Genomic DNA, 26,256 nt, shown 5'->3' with positions numbered 1-26,256 from the left:
TTATCAATAAATGGCCGTTGCTGCATTGCTTTAACAGTTGTCATGTAATAAACATTTTACAAAGAAATGAAAATCTCCCCCCTTAAAAAGAAAGAAAGAATATTTTGTAAAGAAGTGAAACTCTTCCCCCCCCCATAAAAAAGAGAAAGAAAGAAAAACTAACATGATCATTTTTTTTCTATTATTGTACAGTCATCAGTCATTCAGAAACACTACATTTTTTTTGAGTCAGAAGACAACTACAATCACGAATAAACATTGGCTTACACAAACTCCTACAACCGACAAAAACATATATACAAAAGATAACATCACAATAAAGCAATGTTACTACACAAAATAAAAGTATGCGCACATAAACTAAATATATAAGCCCATATAATTCTTACATAATCATTAGATAAAACAAGCATCAGATTGAAATTATGGCACTATTTTACGCATTAACAAATACATATAGCAAACAATTCAGAGCAGACATTACAGGAAGAAGGAATAAAATTCAGCCATCATTTTTTGACATTTACAGGCACATAAAACATTGATACAATTTATCTGATGAGTTCTTCGGTCTTTCATGGTGGGATATTCATTCGGTGTTCAATTTCAATTTCTATAGCCATTTCTGAAATTAAAGTATACCAGCAATTGACAACATTATGAGGTATTAGTTAACGTTATTTATCACCATTGGAAAAGTAACTGATATAAGCGGCCGATATTGTGTTTTTTCATTATAACTTTTAAGATTTAGTGTTGCTTGTTTGTTGAGTTGAAATGTTTGTCTGGCATACTAAAGTATATGTCCTGCTCTTTGGTGATCTTATTTTTATCAAATTCTTATTTATCTGTTGCATGCCTTTATTCATTGTTATTAAAAATCCTTTATAATTTAAATAAATTATTTTTCTAAATGTACTTTATGTTAAATGCAAAGGCTGCTATTTCCTCATAGTCATTTCTGTTTTGTGTTTTTCCGACGTAGTCGGTATAGTTTCGGTTTTGAACTTAAGGACGCTTAACTTTTTTTCTGTGATTGGACAAAATGCTGTCATGGTGGGTGATTTGGTTGTGTTTGAAAAAACGTCTCGTTAATTATATCGTGATGGAAAGCAAGTGAAAAACTATAAATATTTGACTAGATCTTACAAAGATTTATATTTTTATTAAAATAATTGTTTCTCCAATAGCTCTTTGCATCCGTGACAGCTGTTTATTCGGAACAATTATATAATTTTTAATGTAAACTTTGTTGTACGAACGTACATGACTTTTAGAACACAACTACGCATGTGAGATTTCCGCGGGTTTTGGTGAATGTGAACAGAAAGATACGAGGACCGAGAATACTGAACACAAACAGGGAAAACGTTATTCAAATGGTATCTTTGTGCTTCTGAAGGTTATCGAAATGAAAGTTTTAAACATATACTCAAATTTAAATACGTCGGATATCTTTTTTAAAGATAGTTTTTGTTGATATTTAAAACTGAATTATGTAGAAAAAGTATTGTCCAATGAAAAAGGTCTATGCTCTGGTTGTCTTTTAACCCTTGTGTCAACTATTTCCTGGATTCATTGGGGACCTACTAGCAAGGCAAATAAATCAAATTTTTAAAGTGATATCAATCCTGAATACGAGTTCACAATTTTGTCACTTGACATTATGTACATGTAACTAACAGTAACAGTTCCTTTAAGCTTATTCTAACAGTGCATAATTGGTAATTTTTAACACTGATCCCAAGTTATTATTTTTATTAGCAAAATAAAAGGATATCATTTTATTGCAGTAATATTTTTCATGTTATAAAACAATATCAAGCTGTATTCTGTACAATTTATGTATGATAATTTTCAGAAAGTTGTTTTCCTACAGAAATGTAACTACTAATAGTATGCATAGAAATCACAAAGATATGTTACCGTACCTCTACTTATTTTTCTATAATCTTGTGGCAAACATTTAAAAAAGGCCCTTGCAAAATATAGTTGTTCAAAAGTCTCAAATGAAAATTCTTTATAAAGATCTGGTTTGAGAAATGTTAAAGGAGATGATTACAAAATTAGTTGCAATCGTTTGTTTATCTTTTCAAATAATTGATGAAAACAATTTGTGAAACAAGAATGTGTCCATAGTACACGGATGCCCCACTCGCACTATCATTTTCTATGTTCAGTGGACCGTGAAATTGGGGTCAAATCTTTAATTTGGAATTAAAATTAGATAGAGCATATCATAGGGAACATGTGTACTAAGTTTCAAGTTAATAGATTACTACTTCAATATGTCTAAGGTGTTAGGTTTTTTGTTCGAATATTGACAAACAGGATGTTTGTAAACAAAATAAAAGTTTCGACATAATTGTAAATTATCAAGACAATAATTAAGTTTCCATATTGGTTATATGAGTTTACATGCCTCAAACAATTGCATCATTTCAAGTGCGCAAATTCAATAGGTACATGCAATTTTCTGCAAAGTTTAATTGTTCTATAATTGTGTAACGTAATAGAAGTTAATTACACACAGCATAAGCACTTTCTCCGCCCTCCTGATGTCCTCAGACTAAACACCCGTTTTGTACTTCGTTCACCCAAACTACTTTTGTTTTAAGGGTGCGGATCTTCCAAGAAATAAAATTTGGTAGCATCTGATATATATAAATACTTATAAAGATGAATGATTCCATAATCTTTATGTGTTCATATTTTTTTCCGATCAACAATAATTATTGCTGAATTCATAAATGCACAATATATTAACCTATTATGATCTGCATATACCGTTCTTCAAATTTTGTAATGATAAGCGTTAAGTATCATCCGACTATTTGACTATTTGTTTTATTTTGATCATTAGGGAAAATATTGTAATTATACTGGTACCCTGTAATTTATCTAAGTAACCTTACCTGATTGAATACTATTGACTTCCTCATCAGAAAGAGTTCTGCCTAAAATTTCCTGTAGCTGTTCTGTATACAACTTTGATGGGTTATTACGTTGATCAAACCTTTCTAAAAGATCGCCTATGATATTGCATAAGTCATTATAACGTGTATCGTCAAGTTTGAATGTTTTAGAATGTTGCATTTCATTCCTGGTAAGTCGTATGCGCTCTATGTCATCTCCAGTAGCTATGTCTGTGTTCTGTATGTCATGCCATGTCCCTCCCCAAGGATAGCGTCGACTACCTGAATAACTTGGAATGTTTTTGTTTAGATTCCTGTGTTCTCCGTACAAGTAAGTAATATCACATTCACTCCTAGGCTTAACATTTCCTCTATCGTGTTTTAGCAGATCAAATAACACATCGGCAAGAATATTTAGCACAATTATGCCCATCTTTGCAAAATTAAATTCCTCCTTGGACAACTGAAAAGTAGTACAATATAAAAAAAAGTGGACAATATAAAATAATCATTGGATTAAGAGTATTGTGTTAGTATTTTTACCTATGTCAAGAACATAACGTACATGTAATTCAATCCAAACAAATTTAGGCTCTCAAGAAATATTGATAAAGTAAAAGGAAATCTTAAACATGACATGTCTAGTAGTGTATAAAACCACATGAAATACAAACTTCCGTATATTTCTAGATTATATCTGATTTTTTTAAAAGTAAATTTTAAGACTAAAATGAAAATTTCCTAAGCAAAAGGCTGACTACATGCCTAAAGTTTTAAACTATTTCTTCAATACTATCATCACTTGTTGCACAGTTATGTAATATATATGTCATAAATGACAATACATATATTTTATTTATCATATTCATTCCACGTATCATATCTTGTCAATTCTAACGTATGACCAGATTTGTACTTCTATTGACAATTTTACACAGACTGATCTTTTAACCTTATAAAAATCTAAATTAACATTGGTTCTAATGGGTTCATGTTGCTAAACCGTATGTTTCGTTTTAAATATTTTGCTATATTTATTTTTCCTTTCATTTAGTAAGTCTGGTCTTATCATTGATAGTCTCTAGGAAAATTCTTTTTTTTTACGTGAAGTACGACAGTTAATTGATACTTAGAGGATTAATCCTGCTTTTGAATATTGATACATGTTAAATATGAGATAAAGGTTGTGTTATGTATCTATATTTCAGTGATGATTGTGATAAAGTAATTTCTCAGTCAAATAAATACGAGTTTTTACACAGAATAAGCATGTGATTGAACTTTTTTACACTTAGAAATACAACTTTTGCCAAATTCTGTACATGCTTGGAGATGTTCAGAGTCAGAAGTTGAACTTTCATATGATCTCTTCAAATTCTGCTTGTCTCTTATACCTTATACATGTTATAGGGTTTTTCAGATTTTAAAAAAAATATTGTCACATTGTTCTTTCTAATGACACTTGCTTCCATTTAAGAAATGAAAACATTTGTTAAACTTAGATAAATTATTGTCTTAGTTGTTATTGAATTTGAACTATCGGTTAGTAATTGCAAGTACTCTCAGAACAATTTTCTTTGGCCTTTATCTTGACAGGAATGTATGAATACCCGTGTTGTTTACTGCCTCATGTGCTTTGTACTAATCTTATGGATTAAGCACTTTTAAACCATTTTCATAGTTTGTTCTTATGTTTAACTGTTACGCAACTGTCCCCTGTTAGTGGGAGGGTTGGCACCTTTAAATAAAAGCAACAGTAGTATACCGCTGTACGAAATTTATAAATCGTTTGAGAGAAAGAACAAATCCGGGTTACAAACTAAAACTGAGGGAAACACATCAAATATATATATATTAAACATATTTATAATGGTTTACTTTTAAAGATTGTGACTTGGATGGAGAGTTTTTTCATTTGCACTCATAACACATCTTCTTATATCTATTAACCCCGCCACATTCACTACGCTTACATCCGTCCACTAAAGCATTTGTGGATAGTTGATATTTTATATGTGTCATTTGCAATGATATGCACTGAAATAACTATAATAATAACAAGAATTAAAAGTAATGATTTCGACTTATTCTGGTGTTTTCTAGTTCAATTTTAAATATTAACAAAAGGGATGAATGAACAGTGTACACATGACAAACAGTGACATTTTGTTATTTGAATATTTTGGCCCATTTGAGGTTCCTTTATATTCATGATATAACCAATCACTTTGTAATACAATAGTGAATTGATCTTAACATAAAACTTCGACTGTTATAAATATGAATTGATAATAAATACTGAACAACATATTTGTAGTATTTCGGTATATCAGACAACTTTCACACATGTCAACTAAAGTGTATTTAGTTTGTGCATACACTTAAATTTGGTCTTTTTGTCAGATCAGAACAAAATATTTACCTGGGAAAACAATAAATACTGAATGGAATATTTTGGAATTCGAAACAGTGAAATTTCTTGCCATTATAAAAAGAAGTATAACGTGCAAATAGTTACATAAACTTTTAATATAATTTCATGTAGAAAGTATTCAGATGCTGTTATTTTTAATATTGATTTTTACCAACTGTTTTATAATTTTGTAATAGTATGTGATTTTAATGTACGAATCAGTTCTAAAGACTATGATTTTATGTATTTCTCAAAAGTTTCAAATTTGAATGCCCCCCTAAAAATGGCATTAAGAATCGCCACAAGCATCACTATTAAAACTCCTTAGAAATTTCTTACAGCGAACCTTTTAAATACATGAATTGAATAAATGTATTTTCTGTACTGAATAGGAACCTAATATATATATATATATAAAGCCAAATCCAAATTGACTTGTTTTTTGTATTGCATCAAATTTCTACAAATAAAAAAAGAAGAATAAACCTCACTATCGATTCCCTTTTGTTTCAACTAGTTAATTAATACTATGAATTGAAATTATTTGAGGATTTAGTCAATAATCATAGTTGTTGCGCATTACATACCACTCCCGAACTGTTCTTTCTTGTTTGAACTTTAGACAATTTTAGCGCACTCAAGGCATCTGGGTGAAAATACAGCTAAAATTAGAAAATGGACATCATGTTGTGACTATAGTTGCATAATTGCTGAAATTAGATCTATTTCCTTTTTTGTATTTGATTACGTAGTATTTTGGTGTTACTCATATACTGTAAGTCATCGATACCAAGAGACTTTTGATATCAGGTCATTGATCCATATACAGGAAATTGATGCCAAAAACAAAGTAAGATTCTACATTTTGAACTTAGCTTGTTATCACAACAACTAAGAAACCGTAAAAGTGTTTAATAGAACGCAACGACCATAACATATTCTGGTAACTTTAAATAGCGGTTTTCTCCTCCTAATGTATTCAGATATAAAAAATAATATTTAGTAGGATTAAATTCTTCCCTGTCATTTTGTTTAGTCTTTTGATTAGAGATTCATGAAACTTTACCTGAAATTCAAGATCAATTTGACGTTCTCGATTTTCACCTTTGCTATAACTTCAAACATGTACGTAAGGTCTTTTTCATAAGGTTTGATGGCATATGACTTTTAAAAAGATCTACTTGAAGTATATATTGTTTCCATTAATTTCATGTAAAAATTACAGAATTTTGTGTTAAGCCCCAGTACTACTAGACCACGATCGCACCACGCTTATCGCAATCTAAACTAAATTCAGATCGTGGTGATGTCCCGGTATGATCGGCATGATCATGAAAATGTTAATTTCCGTTTCTTTCACGGTGCTACTACGTCCTCATTACGCTTCTACAACGATCCCGCTACGATTATACCACGTTCTCACCGCGCTTATTCTGCGACCTCACTACGCTTATCAAGATCTTTCTACGCGTTCTCATTTCGACCATACCACGAGTTATCTGATTGCAACACGATCTTACCACGCTTCTACTGCGATTATAGCACGTTATTATTACAATTACACTACGTTTATACCGCGATCTTACTACGTCATCAGCAAAAACGGCAACTTCGTGTTCCATATCAATACAGTTCCATTCCTTCTATTTCTGATTAATACGTAGATTTCGCGGAAACAATATAGTCATGCCACGAAAATCTACTATAACACTAGAGCGTGGTTGTAGGGGTTGATGTAGAGGCAGAGGGAGCTCTGATCAAGCAGAGATGTCGGACCGACCAATCCAACCTAAATTACAACCTATAGCTGGTCAATAAAGCTCAAATGACGATATTTTAGTGAACGATAGCAGAGATGACACAGATGTGTCAATAGATATAGGAAGATGTGGTAAGAGTTCCAACGAGAAAAATCACCATCCAAGTGATAATTTATAAAAGTAAACCTTTATGCATGTTATAGGCCAAGGTACGGCCTTCAACACGGAGCCTCGTCTCATAGCGAACAGCAAGCTATAAAGGGCCCCAAAATTACTAGTGTAAAACCATTCAAACGGGAAAACCAACGATCAAATCTATTTAAAAACGAGAAGTATGGTTGAGTCGTTAGAGAAAATAGACAAGAAGGTTACATACAGACAAACAAAACCTGAAGATATTAAATAAAATTATGTGAAAATATAATGACAATGAAAATGATGGTCGTAGTAGTAACGTAGTCAGTTCGTAAGAAGAGCGTGATGAGGACGGCAAGTGCGTGCTAGAATCGTACTATGGTCTTGAACAGCGTGATTTAAACGCGGTACAATCGTAGTGGAAGCGTAGTTGGGTCGCGGTGAGAACGTGATGGTCGTAGTGAGGTCGTTATAACGTCGCTGTGGGATCGTAGCACAGTCTCTCTGAATAGAATCACGCTTTCGCTACGCTCTCGCTACGCTCTCGCTACGATGGTACAGCGACCTTTGCGATCTTACTATGGTGTTTCTCTTAAAAACAAAATTCCAAGAAATTTAGGAAAAATACTGCATTGTAAGGCTCACTTACTTGACTTCGTCGAGACAAGGCGAAAAGCAAATCAGAAATCTTTTCGGCTAATAGCAATGCAGAAGATGTGAAAAAAACTTTACGTCTGAAAGTGTTAGGATACACTCATGATTTGATTGACATATTTCTTTAACATGACGCCATACTAAAAAGTAGGACGGATGGATGTAATCAAATAACCGAATGGATCGATCTACTTTATTACGTTATATTGCCTGTCACAGTAAGCAGGAGGGTTAAGAACTACTTATTTGCGTTTCAAAAAAAACCCAAAATACTATTTATGTGTGTTGAAAAGTAAAAAGGTTTGTGTTACCTTTGCCAACAAAACTGTTTGGTTGCTATCAACTGTTTCAGAGTTCGATTCTTCAACACTCGCGGACAACTGGAATAGAATTGTTATTAGGTTTAAAAATCCTTCAACTGTTAATGAACACATGCAAGCACTACAGTATTACACCGTCAAAGGTTTATCACGTTTCGATTTCCACCAACTTGAAACGTGTTATGAGAGTAAGACTTATTCTTGAATACAGCAAATATTTCATTTATTTTCCTTTTCGCGAAACATCATGAACATGGATTGGAAAAAATAAAACATATGCCCATGAATTTGTTTGATATGGAAATAATAGAAAGAAGTATAAAGAAATACCAGAAAAGTGAACGATTGAATAAATCTGTCAAAACACTGTCACGTTATATTAATCAAGAGGTTTTTTAAATATTATTTCATTAATTCAATTACACATACTTGTTTATTCGACCATTCACCAAAAAATTTGTGTGTTGCTGTACATGTCTCACAGAAATATTCTGCATTCTGTTCTTCATGAAAGTCATTTGAACCTGTCACACACTCTGGGTTTACACTACCACATTCCCACTTTTTCTCAAATGTAACATTTGTCATCTTGAATCTAGTACTTATTATTTTGATTATCTCTCCCTCAACAAAACCGGCAATATGTGAAAACGAACCTCTTTCAATGACTGCATTTGTGTTAAATTCTAAAACTTGAATCTGTATTAAATTTGGACATACAGTAACAAGTAATTTCTGTAGTCTTGTATTTTGTAGGTCAAAAACGGCAGAACCTCTGAATAGGGCAATAATCTTTTTATTCTGTATAGTGTCAAAAACTTTAGAAACTTCATATTCCCGACAAAGTGAAGCAATCAGATGATGCATCAGATGCGGTGGAAGAAAGCTAAACTTCAAACAAAACCAAGTGGATTTCTTACATGTGTCTTTTGTCACATTAAACATCTCATATACGTCACATTTGGGTTTTTCTTTCACCATACAAGGTACATAGTAGCACAATATTTCATTAGTAACACCTTCTTCTGATATGATTGGACGTATAATGATGTCAAATTTCTCCATAACATTCAGGATATGATCTTTATGCTGAGATACCATGCTGTGTTCTTTTTTAAATAATTCTTCCAGTACCTCACTATGTAAAATTCCTCTTTGGTTTAAGTCGTCCCACTTTTCCTTGTTTTTAAATGTCCTAACTTTCAATTGAAATTTCTCTGCTGTAACAATACATTTAAAGGCATCAGACAACCACTGTGTATCTAGAATAATATAATCAGGAAGATCCTCAAAATATACTAAAGCTCTAATTGCATGGTGAAATCTCAGAAACAAACTAAGCTCTTCACTGTTTAATGGGTTTGACGTACACCTAGAAAAAATCAGCAATTCTTGATACGAAATAATTGGCAATTCTCTCTTTTTCTCATGCAGGCACTTTTCCAACTGAATAAACTTCAACGGGTAATCTTTATTCCATGATCTTATTGTCCTGGCTAACTTGAGAATATCTCGTCGTATGTCCTGGAATACACTATTGTCGTCTTCTGTGTTTGAAATTAAGTGTGTATATTCATCCCTTATGTGACGGCATGCATCCACTGAAACATTTTCTGCGTATGCGTCAAGCCTTTCCATACATGCATTTTGCAGCTACAATGTAAAATACATTCATACATAAATGACGCCTGTCATTTTGTAAACGAGGAACAAAACTATACAACTGGAACATAGATTACATTTTATTATAAAGTCAAATTGTGAATTTTGTATTTAGTGTTGTTACCTTTTATGCCAACATTATGTGATTGTGGTATGATAGTTGAAATAAAGGGGAATGCGTCTGAGGACACGAATGCCCCCGCTCAAGTTTGATTTTCAAACGATAAAGATAATGAAGGACAGAAAGACGGAAGGACTCATGGTTAATGGTTTCACTTAATACCCTATGCCTTTTGGTTTGAGCATAACATGGATGGAGCCCTATAATTCCTGTAAAATTATTGAATAAAAATGGCAAAAATATGGTTATTTACTCTTGTTTCGTTTACACGGTGTCCCGGTTACAATACTCCACATCAGAATAATCGAGTACCAAACTCTTACATCAATTTAAATATCAAAATGACGACATCGTTTAGTCAAGACAATATAGCGACAAATAATCCTACGAAGTATGGAAGCATTCAGTCGAACGGTCTCTGAGAATAGAGGTGTTTTGGAAAAAAAGAGACAAATGGATTGAAGGATAGACATTAGCATATCTATGGTAGCACGAGAACATTGGGGACAAAATGTGTGTCATTACCATGCAGTAAATTAAAAATATAAGCTAGAACTATCTGATCTAGTGAACACAAATAGCCCTCCCTTAGTTGCAGTTTTTCATTTATCCTAAAACCCGCCCTCCGTTCCATTTTTTTTTTATTCATTAAGAAAACTCCCATTTTGTTTTTTGCTTGAAAACAATAATTTAAAAAACCTGAATGAGATGACGAGCCATAACAGCATGTTTATATTTCAATAATTTTTGGTCATGCTTTATGTGAATCTGAGATTTTACCCATTGAACAAGGATCATACACCTGAAATTTTATAAGTGCATGGGATCATACAGCTGAAATGTTATAAGTGAAAATGTAATGTTACCCGCGGTTCATTACACTGTATGCAATACTGACATACCTAGAACACGGTAAATGCTAAACCAGCTGTCATGCACATTCATAGTGTGTTAATTTACGTTTTTTTTTATTGAGTTAAGCCTTCCAATTGATATTTTATCGTGTGGTTTTCTATGTTATGATGTTATTCTATTGTTTCAGAAAAGGTTTTGTACCATTAAAACGTTTAATCCCGCTGCAAATATTTGCACCAGTCCTAAGTCACGAATCTGATGTACAGTAGTTGTCGTTTGAATATGTAGTTTATACATGTTTCTCGTTTCTCGTTTTTTTTATATACATTTGTAGATTAGACCGTTGGTTTTCCCGTTTGAATGGTTTTTCACTAGTAATTTTGGGGCACTTTATAGCTTTTTTGTCGATGTGAGTCAAGGCTCCGTGTTGAAGGCCGTACATTGACCTATAATGGTTTACTTTTATAAATTGTTATTTGGATGGAGCGTTGTCTCATTGGCACTCACACCACATCTTTCTATATCTACATAGATATTTTTTTCTTACACTAATTTTTATCTGATTTACACTTTCGCCAACTGATTATTTTACATTTAAATTAACTCCTGATTTGCTTGAACTCACTTCTCCATTTGTCAAAATTTGAGCGACATTTAAATTTTCTTGTTTTATTCTGAATTTTGCTATTATGACGTTACGCTAAAAGAAGACCACGACTGATTAAGTCGCATAAAGGAACACATCTTTTTTGCAGATTATCTGAAAACAAATATAAATCTTAATATTACAATTAATACCTCTTCTCCCTCAGTTATCCTAATTAGGTCTTTCCATGTACCAAGTAAAATGACAGGAGGATCAAAAGGTTGGTCTGAACAAACTGTGTTAGTATTAATCTTATTGTTCTGTTGTTCCAGTCTACAGTAGCAATGAATTGAATCCATCCATAATCGAAACATCCCTACAAGTAATGATTCAATCTTGATGTTTTATTTTATATCATTCACATTTGAGTCAAGAAAATTCGATTGTTTCTATGATGACGCCACAAAAGGACAAAACTTAACTTTTTATTTGAAAACAAAAAAGATCTATTTACAGGTTGGTTTTCTTTTAATTCTGCGCTCTATCTTTTCGAGGCCTAAATTAAGTTAAAATCAGACATTCTTGTCAAATTTCACAAAATCTCTAATTACATGTAGAACCTATTTGAGTTGTGCTTTACTTTTTTTTCGTCAACTTGAAATAGTTTTTTTTTTGTCTTGAAACAATAGACTTTTGAAATATCTGGGGCCTTATATGACAAAATAAGTAAAGCTCAGTGAATTGTGGTGTTCAAAGTGCAGTACTGATTCTTGAATCTAAATCTATTTTTCTTTAAAACAACCCAATTCTTATCTATTTTTGTATGTTTGAGCCTTATGTCCACTAATCAGGTGCCAATTAAGCAAATTTTTAAAGAGGTTTCCAACAGTTTCAAGTCAAATATAAATGGTTGTATGTTCCCATACAAAAGTATTAATAGTCAAACAAAAAAGGGGGATCCCACCCCTTCCCGGCCGCCACTGACTAATGATCACTGATTAGATTATATCATATTATGTTTTAATATTTTATAAAAGAATATAACAACTTTAATTGATATCGTAAAATACTGGGTGTGAGTTAGTATAAATACGAGTTAGTAAATATTGGGTACGAGTTTGCGAAGGTACGATTTCACATGGCTCCGCATCGACCTCGTGTGGAATATTGTGAAACTATTTTATTCTAGATTTGTAAAACTTTAAGACTTGTCAAACTTCTTGATGTGTAACATGTTGGTTTGTAACTTGTATTTTTTATTTAGAAACGGAACTTCTCATTGGCTGGCAGCGGTAACAATTACACAGACGCGATCTAAAAAAACGTGACTCATGCAAAGTAACTTTACAAATTAAGAAATTATGTTTACACATTAAGAATTTACATTTCACAAATCAAGAAAGGTAGAAATTCATGTAACGGATGGAAAAAAATACATGATTCAAATTAAGAAATTACATGTTTCTTATAATAAGACCTCCAGTACCGTGTAATTCATTTCGCAGGTAAATTGTTTTGTAAAAAAAACCGAAATTGCGATTCAATCAGGGATTTTATCGACAAATTTCTACTGGTCCACCGGATCAGCAGGTAACAAAATACACTGGTCCGACTCAAATTCTACTGGTCCCGGACCACCGGACCAGCGCTAATTTCGACCCCTGTTCTTATTAAGAAATTGCATTTCACAAATTAAGAATTGTATAATGATGGCGGATATTCCCTTCCATATTTAGCGGGCTTACTTCAGACTTAATATTTGTACGTGCACGTTGAAAACTCTCGTTTACTCTTCCCGTTAAATTATTGTGAAAATATTAAAATGCATTTTTTTCTTCTTGTTGGAATGATTTTCAATTTTAAAGTTGAATCTGAAACTTTTTTAAACGTACGTTCTATCCGATTTTAATAAGATATGATAATTTTGATTTCAATTACATTTTACAGTTTGATTTTTTTTTCAATGGCTTATTCATATGTTGCATTTGATAAGTATCGCCAAATTTTTTTCTCTCAGAAATTATTGGTTAATAAATACTGCAAAACATGTAAACACGTTTTATATGTTGTCACCAATATGCATTACGGTAGATGTAACTTTAAAATGCTTCAAAACTTAAAATTTAGTTTTTAGACACTACACTCATTTAAAAAAAATTGCCGTACTTCATGGTGTACTGCATTTTATATTGATATTGTTGATCTAACTATATATATTTGTATAATCAGGGATTATGTAGAATCCCAGATTTTTCAGGAATTATGTAGAATCACTAAACTCATTAGTGATATAGAATCACTGAAAATGACCAGTGATTTTACATAATCACTAGACATTTGAATGATTATTCTACAAATTCCCTGAAATTATTTTGGGGATTATCAATAATTCAAAATAAATAATAATAATATATTTAATATTAATCACATATTGATTGACATACATATTATACAACAATATTAAACATACATAGAACAATCAATACCCAGCCATATCATATCCACATTTCACAAATTATATATACATTGGTGATTCAAAATCTGTTCAAAGTTTAGATTTTTCTACCCTATATACCACTTTGCCTCATATTCTTATTGAGAAAAAAATCACATCCCTAATTAACTGGGCATTTAAAAAGTCAGAATGCGAGTACATATGTTCAACCTCTTTCCGTTCATTTTTTAGTAGCAATAAACAAAACAACTATGTCAATTAGACATGCTTTGATACTATACATGCGCTTGCATTTTTACTTGATAACAACTTTGTTCGCTTTGGAGATTGCGTATATCGTCAAGTAATTGGAATTCCAATGGGACTAACTGTGCACCACTTATTGCGGACTTGTTTTTGTATTGTAATGAGTTACAATTTGACTAAACTTAGCAAAGACCCATCGAAAAAAACATTTGATACAAACATTCAACAATAGTTTCAGATATTTGGATGATATATTGGCTCTCAATAATGACGACTTCAGTATGTATACTAAAGAAATTTATCCTGTTCAACTTACTTTAAATAAAGCTAATACTAACAATGACCACTGCCCTTTCCTCGATCTTGATATCTACATCATTAACGGGAGGCTTAATACAAATAAACTATGATAAAAAAGATGATTTTTCATTCCCTATCGTTAATTATCCGTTTTTAGATGGTGACGTTCCCTTGTCACAATCTTATGGTGTTTATATATCTCAACTTGTACGATTCGCTCGTGTATGTAACAACGTATTAGATTTTAGCGAGAGAAATTTATGTATTACTGAAAAATTATTACACCAGGGTTTTCGATATCACAAACTAGTCAAAACATTTACTAAATTTTATCATCGGTATAAGGAAATAATTCGTAAATATAACTCAACATGCAGACATTTTATACGTTCAGGTATTTCACATCCAATCTTTTATGGTAATATTCTTTACAAAGCACAAACATGTCAGTATTCACATCAAAAGCTTACAAAACCTTTAAACAAACTTATTAAGAAGGGATATAGTTACGATACTGTTGTCAGGTCATTAAAGATTGCATATTTTGGTTTTAATATTGATTCACTTATAGGGTCTTTGCATCGGAACTAAACACATTTATTTAAAAGGAGTTGTTGGCATGACACGGGTTATGTTCTTCTCGTATATTTTATGAAAGTATGATACTAAACCCCTAACGGGAGGGATTGTGCCTGATATTCATATGATGAAGACATAATCTTTCAATCAGTTTAATTGAGGTTTGGAGCTGGCATGTCAGTTAACTGCTAGTAGTCCGTTGTTATTTATGTATTATTGTCATTTTATTTATTTTCTTTTGTTACTTCTTCTAAAATCGGACTCGGACTTTTCTTGGACTGAATTTTAATGTGCATATTGTTATGCGTTTACTTTTCTACATTGGCTAGAGGTATAGGGGGAGGGTTGAGATCTCATAAACATATTTAAGTACGATGACCTATAGTTGTTAATGTCTGTGTCATTTTGGTCTCTTGTGGACAGTTGTCTCATTGGCAATCATACCACATCTTCTTCTTTATATTAACCCCGCCGCAATTTTGCGCCTGTTTCAAGTCAGGAGCCTCTGGCCTTTGTTAGTCTTGTATGATTTTTAATTTTAGTTTCTTGTGTATGATTCGGAGTTTAGTATGACGTCCATTATCGTTGTACTAGTACACATATTTTTAAGGGGCCAGCTGTTGAGCCTACGGGTTCGGGAATTTCTCGCTACATTGAAGACCCATTGGTGGTCTTCGGCTGTTGTCTTCTCTATGGTCGGGTTTTTGTCGCTTTGACACATTCCCCATTTCCTTTCTCAATTGTATGTTCTTAAAAATCCAACGATACTTTGAAATACTATATTTTTAAAACTAATAACTATGATTCAAGAGTATTTTTAACATGATGAATAAAACTTAAGTAAAAAATATTTAAAAATGTTTCGTAAAAAATATTTACTTTACATACATCTAAAACTTTACACATATATGTCAAAATATTTACGTTAAGATATTGCGGGGAAAACATCAACTGATATACATAATTTAAATAAACAGAATGAATTAAAATAATTTTTCACGGTTAAAATTTAAAGTAAATAATTTATGTCGCATGGAAAATAGTTAAAAACTATGTAAATAATTTACGTCGAATAAAAAACTTTAACATAAAAATGGCTGAATCTCGGAGCAATTCATGATTTGTATAAATTTTAAATCGTCATTCACATTTTCTATTAATAGTTAAACATTCTGAGTAAAGGCCAAATCTTAAGTCATTATATAGACAACAGTTCAATAAAATGTTTCTCAGTGTCAACACTATTGTCAGAGCAATAAACACATAAACAGTCTTTAACAGGTATTGGCAGCTTGGTGTATCTTCCAGTCTCGATGGCTAACGGGAGCGAACCTGCACGAAACCGGGCAATTACACGTCGGTACGACAGTGTATCAATCTTTGACACATACGGTTCCACAGAACAGTTGCTTTTGTATTGCCTGTATGTTCTAAGTTTATTTCCATTGTCTTTTCTGCGATCGTTAAAGAGTTATCTCTGCCATACTGTATTATTTAAGATGTTAACTTGTTCAGTGACTTTTTTCATGGCTACTTTTGTACACTAACAATGTTCCTAATTTCCAATAAGTTCACCATCTTGTTCATCTCCGTATTCATGCCTTTCCGTCGACGTGATATCCAACTCCAAATATCATATACAGTTATACTTTTATCCATTCGTGTTTATTTACACAGAAGTCGAACGCAAGAAACGCGCCGTATTTCTACCAACTGATAAAAAGTACTTACAGGCTTTATTTTGAACAGAGTTTATTACGCTTAACGATTTTGTTCCCCAAATTCCACTTCCGTACATTAAAATAGGTTCCACCATTGAGTTGTACAATTTTGTATAAACTTTATATGGCATACCACCGGATGAAATAAAACGTCCAAAAACATCCCCTAAAGGAAAATTCAAAAAGTCCCCAATCAAATGGCAAAATCAAAAGTTCAAACACATCAAACGAATGGATAGCAACTGTCATATTCCTGACTTGGTACAGGCATTTTCTTATGTAGAAAATGGTGGATTGAACCTGGTTTTATAGCTAGCTAAACCTCTCACTTGTATGACAGTCGCATCGAATTCCATTATATTGTCAACGATGCGTGAACAAAACAAACAGACACAATAGGTAAAAATGTCAAAAATATGGATACAGCAGTCAACATTGTGTTAACATCTTAATCACTATAAAAACAAACAAATGTAACGAAGAAGCACAAAAAGGCATACATCAAATTTAAAATCCTCATTTTGCTTATATTATACGATTTTATTTATCTATGTAAAATCCACCCATAAAGGATGGAAGGTTTTAAGTAGTGGTGTAAAATTGCGCATTTGAAATTCGCACAGGTAGACATAAAATAATTCTGTCGTTCAAAGTATGACGGGATACATGAATACAGAGTCACGTAAAATAGATATCACAAAAAAACAGACTTAACAGTAAAAGTAATAATAATAAATAAAATAATTGTGTTTTTCAAAGTTTGACGGGATACATAAGTACAGAGTCACGTCAAATGTATATCACAAAACACAGACTTAACAGTAAAAGTAATATTAATAACTAAAGTAATTTTGTCGTTCAAAGTATGACGCGATACATAAGCACAGAGTCACGTCAAATGAGTATCTAAAAAAACAGACTAAATAGTAAAAGTAATATTAATAAAGACAAATAAAAGAATACTATAACACGTTATTAAGATGACTAACAACGTCAGTACGCAAAATCTATACTTCAAGACCATCCTGTATTATTTGTGAAGTTGATACGGAATATTTATCAACAAGTTCTTGGTACTTTCCGATGAACTTTTTTAGAAAAAGGACGAGACGTTCTTTGACATACCCCTGGTTCATCAACTTTCTGCTCAGACACTGGTGAAATTTTACAAAGTCTGAGTAGGAGCTGCATGCTCTTGAATACCGAATAAGTTGGGAAATGTATATCTCATATGCAGGTGAAGTTGGTATATTGCTACTCAGGTGGGGGAAATTGATGATTTCAAAACTAAAATCGTCTCGTTTGTCATAGATTCTGGTACTGAGATGACTTTATATGTCCAATTCGAGGTATAAGTCTAAAAATGAGGCGAAGGAAACCGTTTCTGTTGTCTCTTTAATTTCTAGTTCTGGTGGATATATTAATGGAACCCAATCAGAAAAGTTCGGATTGTTAATGGAAAGAACATCATCAATATATCTGAAAGTGAAATTAAATAACCTGGATTCTTTGATCTTCTTGTTTTTGACAAGTGTCTGAAGGAACTCCGATTCATATGAAAATAAGAAGAGTACGGCAAGGAGACGCGAACAGTTCGTTCTCATAGGAATGCCGACAATTTGTTGAAAAAGTCTACTTCCAAATTCAACAAATATGTTGTCAATAAGAAACTCCAGCATACTGATCACTTGTTCCTCTGTGTAGCATGTTTTACCCTTTTGTTCATTATTAACAAAATATGCCTTATGGTATCCCAAAGTAATAAACTTATAGCGTATGCTACCATTTTTATGATGAAAAGCATTGTGGATTATTTCTCTTACACGGTTTTTCAATTTCGACACATCAAACCGCGGTGTTGGCATATTATTCACTCGAACCGTGCACTGAATATCTTCATATAATGATTTTATTGCATTTAAAAATTGGCCACGAATTCCCATAACTTGAAGCTTGTACCAAAGCAAATCCCGGCTTACAGTATCGAATGCTTTTTTTATATCCACGAAACATACGTATGTTGATTTACGGCTGATTTTTCTGTCATTTAGAATTGAATATAGTGCGAAAATGTGTTCTTCATAAAAGCGTCCACGCCGAAACTATTCTGCTCGTCACAGAGACAGTCATTTTCTTTAAGTCATTTGCTAAGACGATTATTTTTAAGTACTGTACAGTATATTTTGCACGGCACGGATATTAAAGTCATGCCACGGTTATTCAGAGGACATCTGTCGTCGCTTGCTCCAGGTTTTTAAATTGGATTTATAATCACACTTGTCCACTCATTTGGTACCTGTCCGAGTTCAAAACAATCCTGAATAATTTTGTATAGCAATTCAATAGCGGCACCATTCTTTAAAAACTTCGGCTGGTAAATAATCAATCCCCGCAGCTTTTTTTGTTTTTCGCATGCGCAACGGCTGGTAAAACTTCCTCTCGTGTAATTGCCTTTTTAAACTTTGTAACATCTAAATTTGAATCAAAAGTGTCATTTTCTTGTTGTTTTTCTGTAGATTCACTTGTAAATAATGTATGAAAATCGTTTTTCCATTTGTTCAGAACGCCTTCTTTGTCCGTTTTCACGTTTCCATTTTCATCAACGACTGCCCATGGCACGCATGTTTTCCGTTCATTTACTATTCCGGTTTTGCCGATGGACCTCTAAAATTCATCTTTATTAAACGATTCTAGTTTCTGTTCAAGTTTGTACTGTTCACTTTCGCATATTTCCGTTTATATTTCCAATTTCTTCTATCAAAAGTTTTTCGAGAATCACAAAATTCTGTTTTGTACTTCTTTTTATTACTATTTGAACCTTGCCATTTTAACCATTTTTTTTTTCAGCTTCACAAGCCTTGTTCTAATGATTCGTTAAATCAGCATTCCAATATAGTTTATATAATGTTTATTTTACGTTTAATTAGTCCCTTATTAAAATATTTTTGGGTAATTTGTTTTCCATTTCCCCGTGTATTAACATTTGAAATTCATCATACACAGTTTGAACATTTTCAGTGATTCGAATTGAATTTTCAATATTCATGATAACTTCATTGACTTTTGCAACTATTTCATTTTTGTAACTATTTCATCGTTATACATCAATATAGGATGTTAGTTATTGGGTAAAGATAAAATAAAATCAAAAATTGTGTGACGAACATTTTTTTGGTGATTAAAGCAAAAGTAATAAAATCTAGATATACAGTTTTTTCTAAGTACTTTTTATCATTATGCACATTTCTGCGATTAGTGTCTCATAATTATACTATTATTTTGGTCAGGTTTGGAACGACTTGTTGAACCAAGGATTTGTATGGTGTTACTAGACAAATCCTTGGTTGAACCTATTGTTCGCAAAGAATTTAATTCACGTAGACACATTTTTTGGTTGATATGCAATCTACTTAACTTCAATTTTAATCCATCATGGTTTACTAAGATAATCTGACAAAGAAATCAAGTGTAAATCCACAGTACATGTTATGTGCGGTTCAACAAATGGTGAATAAGGTTATTGAACATCTGTTCCGTATATTATGTGTTTAAATGAACAAGAAGTTCAAACTGAGAGGATTGACGCAACTAAATATATAGAAATACAGGCAGAACAAATAATTGGCAGTACCTGTTATGATTTTAATCTATTTCTACATGATAGCCTCTAGTTTTGGTACCTCAGATGTTTTTACTGAACACTTTATTTTTCTTCGAAGTGTCAAATCTGATTCGATATGTGAAGGACAATATTTGTTAAAATGTGGATGTTGTGGTAAAAACATACAATCTGACATATGTCCTTCCCTTTTATGTCAAACAATTTACTCTAAGATATAAACAGAGAATTTATAGGCCAGTTCAAGATTTTATTATATAAAAAACGAAATATTGGCAATTTTTAATATTATCGATATAAGTATAAGTATCCGTAGACTTAGACTTACAGAGCTCTCAATTTGTAACAGTATTCGTCCTCAGGTACCAAAAAGAACAGAATTTTAATACCGTTATATATTATTTTAACGAAAAAGGCTGCCACTGAAAACAAATTTTGAAATTTCAAACTTAAACTCCTTCCCTTTCATGTCAAAAAAATAATTCTGAATTATCAGGTTCATACAAGAATATTATATATATTATAAACAAAAAGAAGTATTGGCACTTTTGATTGTTATCGACATATATATTAGTGACTGTAGTCTTAAAGTGGTCTGAATTTGCGAAAAAAAAACCTCCATCCTGAGGTACCAAAAGAAACAATTTTAAATACGGGTACATAATAATCAAGAAACCGGGAAAATGTTGTCACCTTTGATTTGATGATGTCAACAAATTTCATAATTCATCCTTGGGTACAAAAAAAACGCCTTTCTATAATATTTTTACAGCATGTAAAATATTTGCACCTTTTGTTGATGCCGACAACAAATTTTGCAAACTTATCAACTATAGTTTGCACCTAAAAAAAACCCACAAAATAGTGAAAAAGTTGTCTTTCAATGTCAATTTCTCATAAATGAATTCATGACTATTCAGCCATGTTGTCTTATTTGTACATTTTCTGATAACGTTTCTGTTTACATTTTCGACTATTGTTTCTGTAAAAACACAAAATCTTTCAAGTGCAATAATTCTTATTATGGGTCAAATGACGATTTCAACTGCGTTTGACATATTTATAGATAATATATATATTTATAGATACTAATTTTTACTGTTTACATTTTATGTAAGCTTTACGTAAAATTCCGTTAAAAAACACAAAACTTAATAAAGACGTCTTTAAAGGGTGTTAACTGCTACAAGGATTCAAATTAGGTATCTTTTAAATGAGTTCATGTTGCTCTTGTTTTAGATTTAAAAATTATGTTCTTTGGGCTTTTTAACTTGTCAATATCTGTGTTGTTTTTATTAATAACATTCCTGTCTTTCCTTTGTAATGGAAACGTTTCAATTTCAAAATTTCACGCTCGGTCAAGTTTCAGAGTTGAAAAAAATACATGACCGATGGTTTACGAATAAGATGATGTATCTTGAATTAAGAGAAAAACCGCTATTGTGTGTTGCCTTATTACTTAATTTAGCTTATCATCTTATTTCATACGTGTAACATGACGGGTGTCACATGTGGAGCAGGATCTGCCTACCCTTTTGGAGCACATGAAATCACAGAATGTTTTGGTTGAGGTTTATGTTACTAAGTCCTTAGTTATATATATATTGTGGTTTTTTTTAAAATTTTTTTGGTTGCTTTTTTGCCATGTCTTTATCAGTTCTTATTCGACTAATGAGTTTGTTACCTTAAAAATAAAAATATGTGAAAGATGTGTAAACAGATCGAAACATGCATTTAAAGACTAGCTTCCCGAGCTAGCAGACAAAATTCACTGGCAAGTTTAATGTTTTAATTGTTCATGATGTTTACTGACCAGTTCCCGGTCAAAATAGGCAAAGCTATATTACAATGTAGCAGATTTGGACCAATACTAAGACCCGTCACCTATTTGACATCATTCTACTAAGTACACATGCCCATGTTCGTCTTTTACATTTCATTATAGTCAAATTCGGGTGAGAAGATAGAGAAACCTACACAGATGGAGCAATTCGTCCTTCATCGCAACAAAAGATAGTATTCCTTTTAAACATTAGAGGAGTAGCTGTTAAAGGTAAAATGAAGACAATTTCGCCTCAAAGTTTGGGGGTATCAGGGGCAGAACATTTTTTTGATGTGGATGTTAATGATTTAATCTGTGAATGACTGATGCCAATTTATTTACGATTTGCTTGTGATTTGCTTGAGGTAGGAATATATGATTTACTTCTGATTTGTTAAAGATTTGATTACAATTTGTTTATAATTTCATCATAATTTGAAAAAAAAAATGTTTATGATTTGCTTGAAGTAGGAATATGATTTACTTCTGATTTGTTAAAGATTTGATAACAATTTCTTTACAATTTCTTACGATTTGAAAACAATTTGTTTGTGATTTGCCTGAAGTATGAAAGCATTACTTCTGATTTGTTAATGATTTCAAAACAATTTCTTGGCCATTTGTTTGCGATTTGCTTATGAATGATCATGAATTGTAAGCAATTTGTTTGTGATTTGTTCTTGTGATTTGTTAGCTCATTTGCATGTGAAATTTTATCACTTTGAAATCATAAAGAAATCATATAATTTGTTTATCATTCGTTACCATGATTTGTTCCTCATTTTTTTTTTGGTTTGGGCAGGTACCAAATATCTGCAAAACAAATGTGACACGACGATGCTTCAAGTGGTGATAAAAGACAAAACAAATAATAATCATCATAAACCATAAAGCTTAATAGGATTTCAAAGCCGAATGTCAGTCTGTCTTTAGATTATAAATGTTAATTTACAAAATTACCTTGAGCCTCTTTGTCGTGAGCCCTGTCTAGATTTGTAATAACAAGATAAATTGCATCTGGCGATAAAAAAGTTTGATGTGTGTGGTAAAATTCTTTGTCTCCAGCAAAATCCCACAGCAATAAAGTGGCATACTCTTCTTTGTCGTGTAAGTGAACTTCAGATTTTAACATGCTTTCAATGTCCTTATGTGCTTGTTCTAATGGATGTTCGGACTGCTTTTCTTGCGATACAGTGGCTTTTTGAGATTGCAAATTATCAAGTGATTGAGAGACAGTTTGTATAGATTTTGGTATGACTTTGTGGTCAGTACTGCTAATAACGGCTGCTTCTTTTACTGATACTTCAGTGTTTTCTTTCACCTGGTTCTTTAGACTTTCCTCATAAGGTTTTAATAGTCTTGTATGCAGTTCAGCTTCTTCATTTGTGTCTTTCATGTTTAAAAAAAAATTAATACGGTTATTGCTCTTATTAAGTAAGAAAACAAATATGTGAATAAACCACAGAGTGACAATCAATACACTATACCACACGATAACCATAAGCAGAGACATCAATAAAGCTGTTAAATATGATCTTGACAATATATGTGTACTGTTTGGTACAAAGTTTATCGACAATACATGTGTTTCAATTTGCACCCATTATAATGTGTTTGCCAGACTTGTTCTGTATTATTAGGAAGAGCAATTTATGGCTAACATCAATAAAGATACGTAAAAATATATTGAATGTACAAAATTATAACCGCTTACTATTACCTAGAAAATGGATTTGCTAAATTTGATTTTATCTGACACAATAATGCTGAATAACTTACCATAAGTAACTGACTCTATAAAATCTTAAATGAACAGTAATATTGAACTGTCTTTTTTCCAGATTTGGATATTTCTGTTTCATAAGGAAGATAAATGAGATGATTTTTTATTTCCATTCTTAATTTACATTTTTTGAACCTTGATAATCCTTTATATGCGTATTCATCAGCTTGTTTCCTATGCCAGTGTCTGTATTGACGTCTTTGATTTCTATTGATGACCAAGTTTTGTTATAATTTTTTACTCGTATGAACAAGAAGATCAATATGTGCAATATATATTTGTGTGGATATCATTAGTTTCAAGTAATGGTAATATCAGCGGAAGATTTATAATTGAAAGGTTATAGATTAACTAGAACAGGTTTTACTCTATATCTTAATTTCACTCATGTAACTGAACTAGAGGCTCCCAAAAGCCTGTGTCGCTCATCTGACTCTACTTGGATTTTTGCAATCATATTAAAAAGATAAAAATCATAACAGATTCTTAAATAAATGATTGAGGCCAAATTTGGTTTTAATATTGCATTTCATTATGTGGTTCTCTAAAAGTAGACATTTGTATGCATTTCCAATAGAGTCCTTATTAACCTAAGTCCCCTGCTTGTGGTAATTTTGCATGATGGATTGGCTACAAAGTAACAACAATTGGCCAGCACCTCATAAGGAACATCCATCCCATGTTTGGTTCCATTCCATTCAGTGGTTCTCTAGAAGAAGTTCAAGAAAAGTTAACGACGACGGACGACGAACGCCAAGTGATGAGAATAGCTCACTTGGCCCTTCGGGCCAGATGAGCTAAAAGATGTGAAACTTACAATTAAAACTAAACCTGCATGTGAGTCTTTTTATTATTATTATTACACGCTTAACCCTGATATGTTCACATGCTCATTTTTAAGACTTTGTAAAAGTTAGATTTATTGAACATTTGATTGACATTTGTTTTATTTATATAGTCTTTAAAACTGTTTGTTCTATAGAAATAAATAAACTGCTGTAGGATTTGGCAAAAATGAGAGATCCTACCTTTTAATTTATTCCATATGCCATCATCAGATTCTGCTTTACATTTAACTTTATGAATTTCAATACCATTTGTACTTGTCACCTCTCCTATATCCTCTTGAAACAATCTTTTCAGGAATGACGTTTTGCCTGCACCTTTCTCTCCAACTATAACCAACCTGATGTCTTTCTTTTTCTCTGAGCCTGACTCTAATAATTTTAAGTACAATGGGACAGATTTCTTGTCAGACAGTAACTTGATTTCAGCTGGAACCATATCATCTGCGTTATGCTGGAGCAGACCTGTGGAAATTATGCATATCCATGAAGTACTGTTTGTGATTTATTATGCATTTTCAAAATGGAATTTAGTTCAGTTGAACTGTCGGTAAACATTCAGTCTCTTTTTGTTAAAGCTATCAGCTTATAAAAAAGTCGTATTTATCAATATTTAAAGTATCATCCCCAAACTAGTATTCAACATTAATTTAGCACTACATCCTACACACATCCTATAGTATCCAACCTGTCTATCTTCCGGTTTAGGCCGATGCAAACTTCAAAAAAAAAAAACCCGAAGTGATCAAAATCACGGATCGAAAGGTTGCAACAGTTGATTAAACAAATTCAAATTATATCTTGATATCAGGTGAACAATAACAACCTTGATATAGCACTATTGCAGACAGTTGCATCTACTGTAGTTCTATTGAGGAATAAGCATTTTTTTTCAAAGGTCAAAGAGCTAAATGAGGTCAATGATAGTGGGTTTATTTGCATTTTAGTACACTTTTATAATTTTCAGAAAAATATATTGGCTCCGTGTTGAAGGCCGTACATTGACATATAATGGTTTACTTTTAAATTGTTATTTGGATGGAGAGTTGTCTCATTGGCACTCACACCACATCTTCCTATATCTATTTTCAACATGAACACAGTAAGGCAATTAATTTATTAAATTGAGAGTTCATTCTTCATTACACAAACTACACTTCCTATATCTAAATAAACAAATAACTAGTGCTTTCAAAAGAAATTTGATGGGGATTTGTCACAAACATATATTGGTTTGCTCAGATTGTTTTGAAATTTTTACTTTTTGTTTCAATTAAATCAATGATATTCTTGCCTGATAAAAATGACATAACATGTCAGAAAATTGACAAAATGTAAGAGCCTTTGTGAGTTTTCCACATACCCACGCCCCCACATTGTCACAGGACAAACAGAATCTCACCAGATTCCTAAGTTCAAAGACTCTACAAAAGTCAACTGATATTTTTGTCCATCTGATTAGTTA

At 32.1% G+C, this 26,256-nt stretch overlaps 2 protein-coding genes across 2 annotated transcripts in view; both read right to left on the bottom strand.

Annotated features, from left to right (window-relative positions):
- LOC143078990 (uncharacterized) overlaps positions 1-25,248 on the bottom strand; it is a 142,234-nt gene extending 116,986 nt beyond the window's left edge. The window contains exon 1 of the mRNA XM_076254080.1: positions 24,975-25,248. Within this exon, the coding sequence (XP_076110195.1) occupies positions 24,975-25,230 (256 nt within the window). The 5' untranslated portion in view covers positions 25,231-25,248. The remainder of the gene's footprint in view (positions 1-24,974) is intronic.
- On the bottom strand, positions 160-11,787 carry LOC143078986 (uncharacterized). Its single transcript, XM_076254075.1, has 6 exons — positions 11,634-11,787; positions 8,627-9,850; positions 8,189-8,257; positions 5,916-5,990; positions 2,916-3,378; positions 160-625 (listed from the first exon to the last, which is right to left on the bottom strand). The coding sequence occupies exons 1-6, from the start codon at positions 11,778-11,780 to the stop codon at positions 576-578; spliced, it is 2,028 nt and encodes a 675-aa protein (XP_076110190.1). The 5' UTR covers positions 11,781-11,787; the 3' UTR covers positions 160-575.
- Positions 25,249-26,256: the final 1,008 nt, after the last annotated feature.

This window comes from Mytilus galloprovincialis, chromosome 6, assembly GCF_965363235.1.
Source record: "Mytilus galloprovincialis chromosome 6, xbMytGall1.hap1.1, whole genome shotgun sequence".
Classification (NCBI taxonomy): Eukaryota; Metazoa; Mollusca; class Bivalvia; order Mytilida; family Mytilidae; genus Mytilus; species Mytilus galloprovincialis.
This window is presented reverse-complemented; position numbering and strand designations above follow the sequence as displayed.